This window comes from Podarcis cretensis, assembly GCF_951804945.1.
Source record: "Podarcis cretensis genome assembly, chromosome: 13".
Classification (NCBI taxonomy): Eukaryota; Metazoa; Chordata; class Lepidosauria; order Squamata; family Lacertidae; genus Podarcis; species Podarcis cretensis.
Window position 1 is genome coordinate 3,150,616 of NC_137182.1, and position 14,911 is coordinate 3,165,526.

The 14,911-nt window shown below is 41.8% G+C and overlaps 1 protein-coding gene across 1 annotated transcript in view; it reads right to left on the bottom strand.

The window, feature by feature from the left end:
* The window catches only part of MOCOS (molybdenum cofactor sulfurase), a 96,291-nt gene that overhangs the window by 39,693 nt on the left and 41,687 nt on the right, over positions 1–14,911 (bottom strand). The window contains exon 5 of the mRNA XM_079949442.1: positions 14,308–14,384. Coding sequence (XP_079805568.1) covers positions 14,308–14,384 — 77 coding nt within the window. The remainder of the gene's footprint in view (positions 1–14,307; positions 14,385–14,911) is intronic.

Sequence of the window (14,911 nt, forward strand, 5' to 3'; positions counted from 1 at the left end):
ACTTCTAAAAGATATGAAAAAGTCAGCTCCTTGATGTTTACTCATACACACACATCCCGCACTTACGACATTTGATTTAAAACTGCTGAGAACCACAGTGTGTCAGTACAGTCACCTGGCAAAAGAACTGATAACCTGAGATTCACAGTAAGATTCCCCTCCTTCAAAATCCAACTTGTTATTCAAAGAGCAGTGCTAGATGAAAAGCAAAAGGTTCAGGATTTAAGCTCAGTTATATTAAGCCTCTTATGCAATTCACTTCAAAGAGTCATTGGGATTTTGGCACAAAATGGTTGATTAGGTCAACTTGAAAAATGAAAGATGCTTTCTAAAAACTCCAAACTACGAATCCTAGCAGTAGAGGTGGGAGGATATAAAATTCATTCTTAGAATTTGTGACAGAAAGCAGCCTCAATTCTAGAGTTATCAAAGTATATTACTTGCTTCTGGCTTCCTTTTACTTTCTCAGGTTCTAAAAAACATTTTTTGCCAGTTATTTTTATTGATTTTCCAAATTATTACAAATCAAACCAAATTAATACAATTTCCAAAACCAGTTTCCCGCTCTCATTACAGAATATGTCCAAGATATACCCCCACTGCGGCGTCAATTCTCATTTGGTCTCTAGTTGACATCACTTTGCAATTACCATAATATTTTGAACAGCTGCCCCTCTACAACTCTGCATACTGCAAATTACTCATATAAACCTTGATTCAGGTAGGTAGCAGTTGTTGGTCTGACGCAGTAGAAATATATAAAAAAATAAATAAATTGTCCAGTAGCACCTTAGAGACCAACTAAGTTTGTTCTTGGTATAAGCTTTCATGTTTAAGCTTTCATGCACATGAAAGCTTATACCAAGAACAAACTTACTTGGTCTCTAAGGTGCTACTGGAGTGTGTGTGTGTATATATATATATATACTATATATATATAGTGTGTATACTATATATATATAGTATTTAGTATTTATAATCGATAACAGCATGTGTAGTTTTTCATTAAGTTCTTATTTCCCGATTCCAGTGTTGCATTCTTCTCACTTCGTTGTTCAGATCATAAATCTTTCCCTGGTTTGTTTTGTTGCAGTTTCTGCTTCCTCTGTCATGCTCGTATTTCTAAGGTCACATCCCATCCTGATGATAACACAGTCACACAGAGCAGATTCAAACTGCAGCCTAAGGAATTTACAGAGAGACCTTTCCAAACCCATCTCAGCCACTGGATTCCATCTTGCGATGCCTTCTTTTCCAGTGCAAACACACCCATCGTAATGTAAGTCTTTCTTTAATTCAGCCTCTACGTGGCTTACACAACAAGTCCAGCTGCGGGTTATTCTTTACTGTGCTCTTTTCCCCACAACATCCCATCAAAAGATGGTAATAAATATCACCTAGTTACTCCTTAGTCAAAGGAAGCAGACGTAGTAAAACCATATTAAATTCATTGTAAAGCATAAATCAAAGGTCTGCCTTCCTTTCTTCCTTCAAGAAACAAACAACTTCACATGCCTCTTGTCTCATTATGAAGGACAGGACAGAAAGAGAAAGCCGTATCCAAAAAGAAAAAGAAAACATAAAGCAATCTGCCCTCTCCTTTTCCATTTGTGGCTGTTGAAACGATTTTTCAAAGCATCAAAATACCATTCAAATACCTTGAAAAGTCCTGATTTTTTCAGCAGCTGATTTAATCACTGCTTATTTGCATATCTTGTGTAGAGAGCACCTCATAGTTTAGCCAATTAGTTTATGTAAGGAGGACAGTAATGGAGGCTCGTCCTTTGGCAGGGGCTTACTCCCAGTGTCACTCCCATTCTGTCTTCCAAAGTGGCAGAGAAAGAGTCAAGCAGCTCTGCAGGTGCCTTGGCCTTTCTGGTACCTGTGGGAAATTTCAGGTGGAGCCATGCCTCATTCCCTCCGTCCTTGCTGCTTGAACTTCTTCACAGCCCCTGGAGGGACTGTGAGGAACATCAACCATGAAATGTGGGTGTGGCCAGCAAACCGAGGTTCTAAGAATCTTAGACACTGCCGTGCCCAAAGATGAACTCAAGGACTGTGCTAATGTAAGAGCACTGGCACCTGATCAGAAGGTGTATATTGTGAGGCTTGGAACCATTCTTAATTACAAATCATTACTTTTTACTAGTGCACAGGAGGAATTCATCATGCGAAAGGCTGGGCTGGATGAATCCCAAGCCAGAATTAAGATCGCCGGAAGAAATATCAACAACCTCAGATATGCAGATGACACAACCTTAATGGCAGAAACTGAGGAGGAATTAAAGAACCTTTTAATGAGGGTGAAAGAGGAGAGCACAAAATATGGTCTGAAGCTCAACATCAAAAAAAACGAAGATCATGGCCACTGGGCCCATCACCTCCTGGCAAATAGAAGGGGAAGAAATGGAGGCAGTAAGAGATTTTACTTTCTTGGGCTCCATGATCACTGCAGATGGTGACAGCAGTCACGAAATTAAAAGACGCCTGCTCCTTGGGAGAAAGGCGATGGCAAACCTAGACAGCATCTTTAAAAGCAGAGACATCACCTTGCCAACAAAGGTCCGTATAGTTAAAGCCATGGTTTTCCCAGTAGTGATGTATGGAAGTGAGAGCTGGACCATAAAGAAGGCTGATCGCCGAAGAATTGATGCTTTTGAATTATGGTGCTGGAGGAGACTCTTGAGAGTCCCATGGACTGCAAGAAGATCAAACCTATCCATTCTGAAGGAAATCATCCCTGAGTGCTCACTGGAAGGACAGATCCTGAAGCTGAGTCTCCAAGACTTTGGCCACCTCGTGAGAAGAGAAGACTCCCTGGAAAAGACCCTGATGTTGGGAAAGATGGAGGGCACAAGGAGAAGGGGACGACAGAGGACGAGATGGTGGGACAGTGTTCTCGAAGCTACCAACATGAGTTTGACCAAACTGCGGGAGGCAGTGGAAGACAGGAGTGCCTGGTGTGCTCTGGTCCAGGGGGTCACGAAGAGTCAGACACGACTAAATGACTAAACAACAACAAGTGCACAGGAGGCAGAAAATAATTGTATTGCTGTGCTCACTTCTCACTACTCTTCATATGCAACCTCCCCCTCCCCCCAACGAAAAAGGCATTTAGCCATGAAACACACAGAACTGCGGGACAATCTTCCTGCACAAAGCAGATAGAAACAGAATGCAGAGGAGAAATTACTAATGGAGAAATGAAACTTCCCAGCTGTAGCCCAACCCTTGTGTGTGATCTCCTATAGATGGAACTATAACAACATCGTAGAGTGGAAGCAGTGCCTAACAAGATGGTGACTTTGTGTGCCTTCAGACCACACCCTGTACTGCAATTTTTGTAAACTAATTTATGGTTAGTTCTTTTTGTAAACTCTTTTTGTAAACTAATTTATGGTTTGATTGTTTTAGTGCCCGATAGATTTTGATAATGTGACTTATATTGCACGACCCTGAGATCTAACGGTGATGAGGAGGTTATCCTCTGCTTAAGACTGCAGTCTCTGTAGCTGCTTTCTGTAAGTAAGTAAGTAAGTAAGTAAGTAAGTAAGTAAGCAAGCAAGCAAGTAAATGGGGAAATTTCATGTGACTGAACTTTGTGTGTCATCTGGACAGTAAGGTTTGTAAGCCTTAGTGGTTTCACACATGATACTAAAAAATACTCCTATGCTGACTGAGTGGGCCTGGCAGTATTACTGATATTACAGGAAAAAATGGGAGAAGAACCATTTTTAAAATGCATGTACTTTTAAAATGTATTTATTTTACACTACAGTTGTGAGGCGTGCAAAAGCTAAGGGCATGCATCAGCTCTATGTGTAGAGGAACTTTAGCAAAATGCAAACGATTCTGTTTCAGAGCACACCAGTTTCCACAGGGCACAGGTGAGGTCTGTTGGACCTCAAATGTTTACCATTCTGAATGGAGCTCTTGCCCCAGTATATGCCTGTGCACTACAGAATAATGTAGTGTTCCCTGAGTTGCCTTTCAGGGTAATTTGTCCACCATTACTGATCTTCCCATGAGGCAGAGCAGACCATTGACTACAATCAACAGATAGGCCTTGTGGCAAAAGTGTGCACTCCATCACTTGAGAAATCAAAAGTTAGGTTTAGGCAGGAAACCTGTGAGCACCTAGAAATAGCTCTTGCACCACTCTCACTGTTCCTGTAGCAGGACACTCTCCCCCCCCCCCGCCTGCTCTTCATTCCATCTGTCATTCTTCTTTAACATTTCTAATCTTTGAAATGAAGATGCTTCTAATACCCTGAAAGAAGCTTTGCATACAAAATGAACTGAACCACTTAAGCTCCTGAGAATTGCTTCCATTTAAAGAAACTACCAATAGCATGAAATAAAATTCCTGCCTTCCTTTTTCACAACTTCAGTATTTATTTCAATGTTGTAAAATAAGCATGTATAGTTTTTCAAGACCGCTGGAACATTTAGCATTTATATGCCCACAACCCCTCACAGACCAAAGTTGTACATACAGCCACATGCAGCGTTGATTGCTTTCATATTAATTCACAAGGTTTTTTCAACCAGCCTCCTCTCTGAAAAATATTTGATATCTGTTTGTGTGAGGGAAAGGAACTGCTATACCACCTTCATATATTAGGCTCCAAAGCAGCACATCCACGGTAGAAACACACTGATTTTATACCAGTTTAGTGAAGTGATTCCCTGCTGGGAAGATCAGGGCATGACCTTCACCTGTGTTTCGGAAAGGGTAGCAGCTTTGCTTTTTTTAAATATAGAATTTAAAAACATTCCTCTATTTTTTACAGCCTGAAATGTGGTTTGACCCCTAATCTCCATTTCTAGTCAGCTGAACTCGATAATGTATTTTATTTATGAATTAATCATTATTTCATCTTCCTACTCTCACGGAACAGCCAATGCATCACAATAAAAGCAAAACAATAAAATAAACAATCAACTTGCAACATTAGGCAAATCAGAGGTTTTCCGAAACAACAAGGTCTTCAGTTGCCAGCAAAGATGGAAAGCAAACAAATCTCCACCCCCAAGGTGCTTTCTAATACATCCATGCCTCCCGCGCTGCAGACGATCAGAAGACATGCAGAAGGGCTCCGTTGTGGACACACAATTTTAAAAGGATCCTTTGGGTATCCTGGTTCTAAGCTATTTGGGGCTTTAGAGGCAACACTAACACTGAACTGAGAATGGAAATGAATTACACAGTAATTTGCTGTGTAAGACACTGGCTTGGACTTTTTTTAAAAAAAGAAAGAAATTTAGATACATGAATGTGAATATTCTGCTGATACTTCACTGTATAAATCTTTTAATACATTTGTTGCCCATACTGGTTGCTTTTTGACTTAACATTTTGTTTCCAGTGCAATGTTCCTCCCCCCCCCCCATGTTTTCTTCAAGCTTAAATAATATTTTCAACTTTTTGCCAGTTTTATTTTAATTGTTCTTCCATTGCAGTCATTTCCTGAAACAGGATTTTATTCCTGCTATTTATCATTCCAGTGTTTGATGTTTGAATCATATAAATACATTTTGCTCAAATGTAGAAAAGAACTTGGCATGAATGGAGATTCCTGCTGGAAAAGCATGTTACTATTTTATTTTATTTCAAATAAAAAAAATCTACCTATTAGGAATAAACTGCTACACTATTTTGATTGTTATTCACATTTTGATAATCACATTATAAACCTCCACTTAGAAATGAAACTGTAATGTGTTCTTTCCTGCTTCCCAAGTGCCCACTTACTTTTCCCTTGCCTGCCTCCCAAAAACAGAATATCAAATTTAAACTCTAATAAAAAAAAAATAATAATACTGCTTCTCAGTGCATTAAAAATATCACTGTTGGAAAGCACATCTGAACTGGAATTAATGTGAGCCCTTAAAATAAAAAAATATCGTATTTGTTGGACTAGAATGGCCAAAGATGAATGACAGCACAGTCCTTGATTACCACTCCCGCTTCTTCCCCTGTTTTGTTGAAGACACAAGCTAGATCTACACAGCTATAAAAATCGCTCTGAAAACGCTCTGCAAAGAAAGTTGTAAATCTCACAATTGAAAATATAATTGAGTTGTGTATTCAGTTCTATAGCGCCATCTGGAGTTACAGTGTTATAACACATTTATAACACTGTCTTCTGACTAATGTAGCTGAGTCCACAGATGACAATAGATAGGTTTCCATACAAGGGACATTCCTTGAGGAGTGCAGAACACCTGAAGTGTCAGTGAAAAAGAATGAACTTGCTTGTCTGCATCAGCTGTCACAACCCTGATCTTGAAGAGCAGCCAGCACTCTGACACAGAGGAGGAACCAGCAAGATCTGAACCCAGCCCCAGGTCCTGAGACTGAAGCCCAATGAGACAGCTTCCCCAGAGACTGGCCCCATTGATGCCAAGGGGCTCTCAAGTTCCCAGGTGCCTAATTGCCAGAGCAGATCATACACATCGCAAGAGCACGTTCCAGGTAACAGCTGCTTTACTTAAATGCTCCCTCTCGTGAATTCAATTTTTTATTTTTTTATTTATCAAGGTGCTGTGCTCCAACATTACTCAGAGACCTTTTATGTCAATTGTTTTATTCAGTCCTCTCCCAGTCATTTTATCTCATTTGTGTACATCCAGTGTTATATATTATCCGAGAGAGAGCTAGAGAGCATGCACAACATTCAGATAAAGTAGCCCCTTGGAGTTCAGTTCAGCCTGTAATTTCAGCTATTTTCTGCAAGGTAGCATTATCATAATCCCTTGAAATTTATGTGCCGAAGAAGAGAGACCTTTGGTCTTTAAACAACACATGCAATGTACAAAATTAAACTTAACTATAATGATTACTGAGGTCTCTTCCAGCCCCCAGCAGGATACAGGATTCATTTTCCTGTAAGTGTGTATCCTGCACCCATTACTTATCCCATCAGTTATTTCACATGCAGGTAACAAAGAATAACCGAATGCTCAACTCTGACACAGGGCAACCCAGGCTGCCTCTATGTGTATGACTGTTTGTTTGTTTTAAAAAATAGGACTGTGAATGAGACTTCAGATGAAACTGAAATGGCTGTACAGGTGGTGGCCATTTTAGGCGTGTCCAACTGACATGCCATCACTGATGTGCAGGTCCTTTCGAACCCAGAAGAGGGAAGAACAGGGGCGGAGGCAGGGCCAGGTACAGAACTGTTATTCTGAAAAATAGATTAAAAATTAAAAACTGTTAATCTGAAGATAAAATTTGCTCTAGTTAAGAAGAAGAGATGGTTGTATGAAACCTTGATTGCTAATACAAGAAATACTGACTTTTTAAACAAGGGGTTTGAATGCTCATGCGCTCACGTGGCGACAGGTGGGTCTGTTTCCATTCCAAATCACTTTCAAATACTCTCAATCATAGTTCTGTTTCATCTCACTGTTTGCCTCAAAATGCATTTAAATGCTACAATTTTTCTCATTTTATATATATTCTTTCCCTAAAGTATGAATCTTTGAATGTATTTTTCCATAAAACATGCATTTTGGTGCACACTTTGTGAACCTAAAGTAGTAGTAGTAGTAGTAATAATAATAATAATAATAATAATAACAACAACAACAACAACAACAATAATTTATTATTTGTACCCTGCCCAACTGGCTGGGTTTCCCCAGCCACTCTGGGCGGCTTCCAACAAAGATTAAAAATACCGTACATTAAATTAATGTGCATTAAAGTGCATCACAAAAGTCATATACATGTGTACTATACTCCAATTGACAGCTGTGTTCTCATCCACATATAAATCCAGGATGAGCAAATTAGGTTGGCTAATTAGGTTGTGGACCAAACAAATTTCTCCTCTACCCGTAATTTCAGTAAATCACACCCTGAGACTCCAGCAAATCCTACTACAATTTAATCTCTTGTCTAATGCTTATGAAGAAAAGGACATATGCCAGCAACAGACAGCTTAGGTAGTTTCCCAATTTAATTTGTGTATTTAATTAATGGGAAGCCTGGCTCCCAAGTAAATTATAACTAAATTTGTCAACTAAACCAAGCATTTTCAGATGCAATTGATTGCATGCCCTTTGGTGTACAGAGCTATGTACATTGATGTGCTATATAAATAACAGCAACAATAATAATATTCACAACTCACACATAAATGTGAACTCCTCACGGCAGAAAAATACTTTGGTTGTTCAGGTTTAGCTGTTAAGCACATGTTGTCCAGTTCCAGCTCAGTTGTCCAGTTCCACAGTGTCATCATCGTCATCTATATACCACCCTTCATCTGAAGAGCTACAGGTGGTTCAGAAGTTAAACAGTACACAGGCTCAGGATCAGCGGTCTGCCCACTGGGGCATTTGCTGTGGTCCACAGACATGCAAGGCCCATCAAGGCTGACACTTTGCCTGGCCCCACCCCAGTGGTGCCATCCCATGGGCCTCCCACCAGCAGCCCTGCAGCAGCTACCAATCTCTTTGGTAGCTGCTCACGCATGAGTGGGCTTGCCAAAGAGTGGTAGCAGTTGTTGCCATGTCCAGGGGCAGCCCATGCATGAGGCGAGGGGACGCCATTTGCCTCTGGCAGTGGATCTGACCGCCGTCCCTGCCCCCACCACTGTGCGGCCTACCCCACTGGGGCTTCACCCCCCCCCAAGACAGCACCATTGCCCTCTCCCCTGCCACTGCCCTCTCACCACTGCACCTGCTGTGTCCTTGCCCCCCATGACAGCAGCATGGGCACAGCTGTAGATGAGGGTGCAGTTGCGGTGCTGTGTCTGGTGCCGTTGCCACTGCCAGTGCAGATGCAATGGCAGGAACAGGGATGGGGAGGGAACCTGGATCTGCAGGGCGGCCACCATCTTGGGGGGGGGCATTTTGCCCACAGCAGCAAAACAACCCTGGCAGTGTAACTACAGGGTAAGGCAACTGCCTACCACCCTCCCCAAGCGCTTGGAGAAAATGGGCTCATCAGATATGGGGGCAGGCAAGCGGCTGCAGGAGTGCTGCTCCTAGGGGAGCAGGTGTTTGGGGTGCTATCAGCACTGTCTGACCCCAGGAATCTCAAAAGCTGGAGCCAGCTTGACAGTGCATGTTCTTGAGTCAACCTGTAAAAGAAGCTTTCAGTTCCCAAATCCATTTAGATGTTCCTGCTCTTATTGAATCAAGTAGCAGAGGAATAATTGGATAGTCTTTACTGGCTTTTTGTTCCCCTTCTCCCTGCACAAGCTGCAGCCCAATTCCCCCTGTGGTATCTTAGAAATTTGCTTCTTCTTTTTTTAAGAAAAGCAAAGAGGTATTTCGGCTTGCAGCAATAAGAGTCAAATGTCAGCCTTGTATGCACAGTAGCTGCCACAAAGTACATTCTGTGCTTTTTCAAAAGATCATTTTTCAATCCAAAGATTTTCTCTGGTTATTGATCAATGGAGAACTCTCATAAATCCCACTGGGGCAATACATAAGATGGCTGACATCCAGCAAGCTACAATTATCTATAGACAACATGAAAGGAGCACAGAATGTTGTGTTTGTTCTTCTTGTTTAATTGCTGCAGATGAAGGGGGGAAGCTAGAATGATAATTTTATGTAAGGGTCAACTGATTTTTTGGGAGATACGTGAGGCATCTTCCCAAGAGTTATGGGTAATATTGACTACATCTAGCCCATCATTACAACCTATCATGTATTTTGAGTGAAATTTAAAAACACAGAGTTTGAGACACAAATTAACCGTCTTGCTTTGGATCCAGGGACATGGGTGCAAAAAATGTTCTGTCTCACTCTCAGATGGCACTTCCTGATAAATTGCTTGCATTCAACTCTGGTCACTTGAAATACTGTTTGTGGTGATTTGCAGGGGCGCCGACTTATAAAAAATACTGGGGGGGGCGGGGGCCCATACCGACTTATAAAAAATATTGGGGGGGCCCAAGACCTCCAAACCGCTGCTGCTGGGGGAACGAAAGGGGCGAGCCCCGGGCTGCCCCGACCTTAAGTGAACCTGTGAGGGCCTGCCCTTTGCGGCAGCCGATTGGCTGCCGCCGTGGGCGGTGAATATTAATGAGCTAGGGGGAATCCCCGCTTCTCGCGGGGCTGACGCCAGCCCCGCGAGATTGTTGATGGGTCGAGAGCCCGCAACCCCACCCCCTCTCTAGATCGGGAGTGGCTTTGTTTTTCTTAAATTATTGGGGGGGCAGAGCCCCCCCAAACGAATTTTTGAGGGGGCTCGGGCCCCCTCAGGCCCCATGGAGTCGGCGCCTATGGTGATTTGCACACCTTGAGGGTGGGGGAAGTTAAGTAGCAAGTCCTTGCGTATCTGAGAACTCTTTACTGATTACTTAGGTTTGATTCCAGGGGGAAACCAGCCTGCTGCATCAGTTGACCAGAGTCAGAATAGGTGCTTTTCTTCTCACTGCCAGAAAGAATCCTACTCCAGAGCTTATGTTCACTCCTGTTTTCTGTTCTACTATTTCTATTAGATTGAGATCTCCAGGGGGCAAGTGATTTACTAATTTAATTTTCAAACGGTGCTTAGTAAATGTTCACACTTTTAAAAATTGTTGTTCTCACAGAAAATTTATTTTTATATTTATTTATAACATTTATATCCCACCTTTCCTCCAAGAAGTTCAAGGTGGCAAACTTTGTTTTTTCCTCCTCCCCATTTTTATCCGCACAACAACCCTGCAAAGTAGATTATGCTGAGAGGTAGTGACTGGCCCAAGGTCACTCAGTCAGCTTAATGGTTGAGAATGGATTTGAACCCTGGTCTCCCAGGTCTTACATCACTCTGGCTCTTGTAACATTCACAAAATATTGTGAGCTCCATTTAAAGTCAAAATGGCAAAATAAATGGATCCGGGGAGGGCAGGGGAGAGGAGGCAATAATATTCCTTTCAATATTTTGGAAATAAACCTCTGAACTCTCATTGTCTGGTGATTTGTTCTTATATTCCCTTGCAACAACTTTGCAGGTTGAGGTCTGGTTGTTCATTCTGTTATCCTAGTGATCCCTTTTGGAAATAAAAGATTCCCAGACTGTGTTTCTCAGGCCTGATCAACTTGTCACACACAGCAAAGCTGTTCAAAGTGAACTTTAAATTCACTTCCCAGTTCCGTCCCCAAACCACAACATGACACTGTCCTTTATACCTCTAGTAATTAGGAGAAGTTGTCAAACAGGCTTTATGACATATTTCATGAGTTTGTGGCTGAGTAAAGCAGCTGACTTAACCCCACGGTGACTTCAGAAGGATTTTCTATATCTGATATTTATGATTAGTGCCATTTAATCTGGAGCTGCTGAATAAGTAGCATTTCACAGAATATGCAAACTTTCATTCGCTTTAATATGGTCCTTCTGAAATTATCTTAATTTTTCTGCAGTGAAGAAAGGATTGGATCAAGTCAGCTGAGGAACTGTACATACTACAAACAAAATAATCCCTGCTAGGATACTACACATATCTTTTTTTTAAAAAAGTAGTATTTAAATAGGCATCCACGGGAAAATGAATTTTACCTACATAGCATTGCTGAGCTGCAGTGTTTTAACTTCATGCATCACAATTCTCAGCAGTTACAATTCTTCATCAAACAAACCCCACAGCAGTTGTAAGTAAATCCATTCATATTTGAGAATGTACCGTATTTCATTTGCAAACAGATTGACTATATTGTTGAGATCATAGAGTTCCACAAATGTTGCAGAATTTGAAGGGAATATATTCTGATCCACTGCAAGGCACAAAGTACCGTATTTTTTGCACCATAACACTCACTTTTTTCCTCCTAGAAAGTAAGGGGAAATGTCTGTGCGTGTTATGGAGGGAATGCCTACGGGTGGCATGCCTATGGATTTTCCTCCTGGTATATTATTTATTTACCGGATGCCTTCATCTTCCCCAGATGCAACAAAACATGACTCTCCCATATCAGTCTCTACAGCCACAGCAAGTGCTGTAACTTTCCAACGGTTTGGCTTCACCCCCCAAAACAGACATCACTGTGAAATAGTCTCTCTCAGACCCATTCTCACAAGTCAACTCAGGAGAATACCATGGTCTACGGCAGTGTGGTCGCATGCATGGCCTGAGGGCCTTTATTGGCACCCCGCGGAAACATCTGATACCCCCCTCAGCACTTGGGCTGCCTTCCCAAAGCCCACCTCCTTGCTTACACAGCTTTGGGAAGGCAGCACAAAGGTTGGAGGGGGCATCAAATTTTGTCCTGACTCCCCCCACCCTGCCATACAACAGGGTGCGGCCAACAGGTTCTGTACTGAAGTACTCTTGTGGCCCACGTGGTTTGGGAGGTTGGACCATCCTGGTCTATGGTATCCAAAGCCACCAACAGGGCTGCACTCCCCATGTCCTTCTCCCAGTGAAGGTGACCAAGGCCTATTCAGACCCATAGCCATGTTTGTAGGAAAACTCAAAACTCAAATAACTAAAAATAAATCTTTAAATATGACCTGATCAATATACAAACTCATTCAAGGCTTCTCATAAACTCTGTTCATCACACTGAAAAATCAGTTGCTGAAAGATCTGATTCATTAACACTATTGTTTAAAATAGTGTTTAAAATATCTCATTTGGAGATATGTTGTTTTATTTACCCAATTTAAAGAACCAAAATTCATCCATCAGCTAGGCTCAAAACCTTGATTAAATTGCCAAAACTCAACTTTGTTCAGTCATATGTTCATCAATCAAATAAATAAATGGTCAATGATTACATTTAGTTAATTAAGTCCATTTAGCTTAAGAGCTTCTTGAGCAAAACACAACTCCTTTAAACACTTGCTGCCGATAAGACAACTCTGTGCTTTAAATGGTTGTGTGTGCATTTTCATTAAGCAAAAAGCCAAACAATAATTTTAAAAAGAAAGAAGCTGACAGGGAGCCCCAGGCTTTGAGATGCAGGCTGCTATCCGCAAGCCCAAGGAGCCCTGCGGGAACTCCCAAGGCTTGCGGAGAGCTTCCTGAAGCCTGGAGAGCGAGAGCGGTCGGTGCGCACCACCCCAAGTCTTTTTTTCCTGCTTTACCCAGGAGAAACACAATTCCCTTTGTAGGAGTAGATGAAGGCAGGGCTTTCTTATGTTCAGCCACAGATCTCATCCAGTCATTACAGTTCAACGGAATTTGTGGCAGTTACATAATTTACAGCACAAAAGTTAAAGCACTTTGACTGCCATGCTTAAGTATGTATAGCTTAAGTAAAAATATTTTGGCCCACCTTGAGTGGCAGTGTTGCAAAATGGTGGTGATGGCAGGTTCTGGCAAGATCTTCCCCGATGACGAGGCAGTGGGGCAGGCTAGTTGCCATCTTGGAGGTTTCTGCCACCCAAGGCAGCTGCTTCACCCCACCTCATGGGTGGGTCAGCTCTGTTTTGGCCTCTTGAGAGCAGCAGTACTTCAACATAATATACTAAATTCTGTAAGAATCTTATAATAAGATTACTTTAGCTGTTCTGGTTTACCATTTACGATGTGCTCTGAAGTAATGAAAAAGACTGGCATTGTGGTGGAACTTATGATCACCATACCACGTATTATGAATACATTTAATATTCTTCCCGTGCATTATGCAGAACACTAGAGTTTGTTCACAAATCCTAGTGACGAAACTTTGAATAATTACAGTGTAATTCTATACCTGCCTACTCAAAAGTCCTGTTGAGCTGAATAATGCTTGCTCCCAGATTAAGCTTAACCCAGCTTAACCTGTTCTATAAGGTGTAATTGTTCATGAGACTGACTATATAGTTCTTCAATAACTTTAACTATCTGACCCTGCAATGTAGTTAGAAAGAATGTTGGGTAGTGCAAGACTACTTCTAGATAGGAAATAAGGAAGGGGAGCTCTGGACCAATCTGACACACTCTGGACCAATCTGGAGCTGGCTGGACGCAATTTCGTCTGAAAACAGCTAATTTGGTTTGGAATTCAAGATTTGTCTGAAGCAGTTGCACAGCGCTAGTAAATATGGATAGGACTGAGCTGCATATTTCTGCGTTCATGCTCCACGCTAGAACATCACTCAGCTGGAGGTACTGGGTCTGGTGAAAATTTTTTTTAGAAGACTGGGTGATATGAACACTGCTAATATTTTTACCATTGCTCATCTAGCTGGTTGTATGATAACTGATTCAACTGTTTCAGGCTTCAAAGTAATTATCTATTTCCCCCGTTAAAGCTTCACAAGGCCTTTGGTCATGGATAACCCGGGTTGTAACTCACGTGGTTTACCTAGAAAACCAACAAACCTTGGTTTTATGGACACATAACTTAATGTCAGGACAGCAGACTAACCTGTAAGTCTTTCCAAGGCATCAAATCCATGCTTTAGTGCAATAATATCAAGGAAAGAAACAGTCCCATCCTCAAACCTACATGGATTGAAAAAATAAATAAATCACATTGCAATCAACTTTTGTTGCTTATTCATTTACACACTATAAAAATCAAAAGTTATTTAGCAAAAATTAATAAACCTTAGGAAGATATTGACCTAGCTATAACAATGCAGAGAATGGCTCTTTCTCACAAGAGCTGCAGTGGCACCATTTCAACTGGGGGGGCAGAGAGCTTTCTGTAGCACGCTCTATGTGGGGCTGCCTTTGAAAAGTGCTCTGAAACGTCAACTGGCTCAAGAGCTGCAGCCAGGCTGCTGACTGGGACTGGTTATAGGGAGCAGATGATGACTCCCTCCCTTGCTGCAACAGATCACTGGCTACCTGACTGTTTCTGGGGAAACCTGAAAGTGTTGGTTATTACTTATAAAGCCCCACATGGCTTAGGCCCAAGCTGTCTGAAAGACCATGTTCCTTCAAATGAACTTACCTGGGCTTTGAGATCTTCAGGGGAGGCCCTTCTCACAGTCCTGCCACCCTCACAGGGACATGGGACAAGGCCT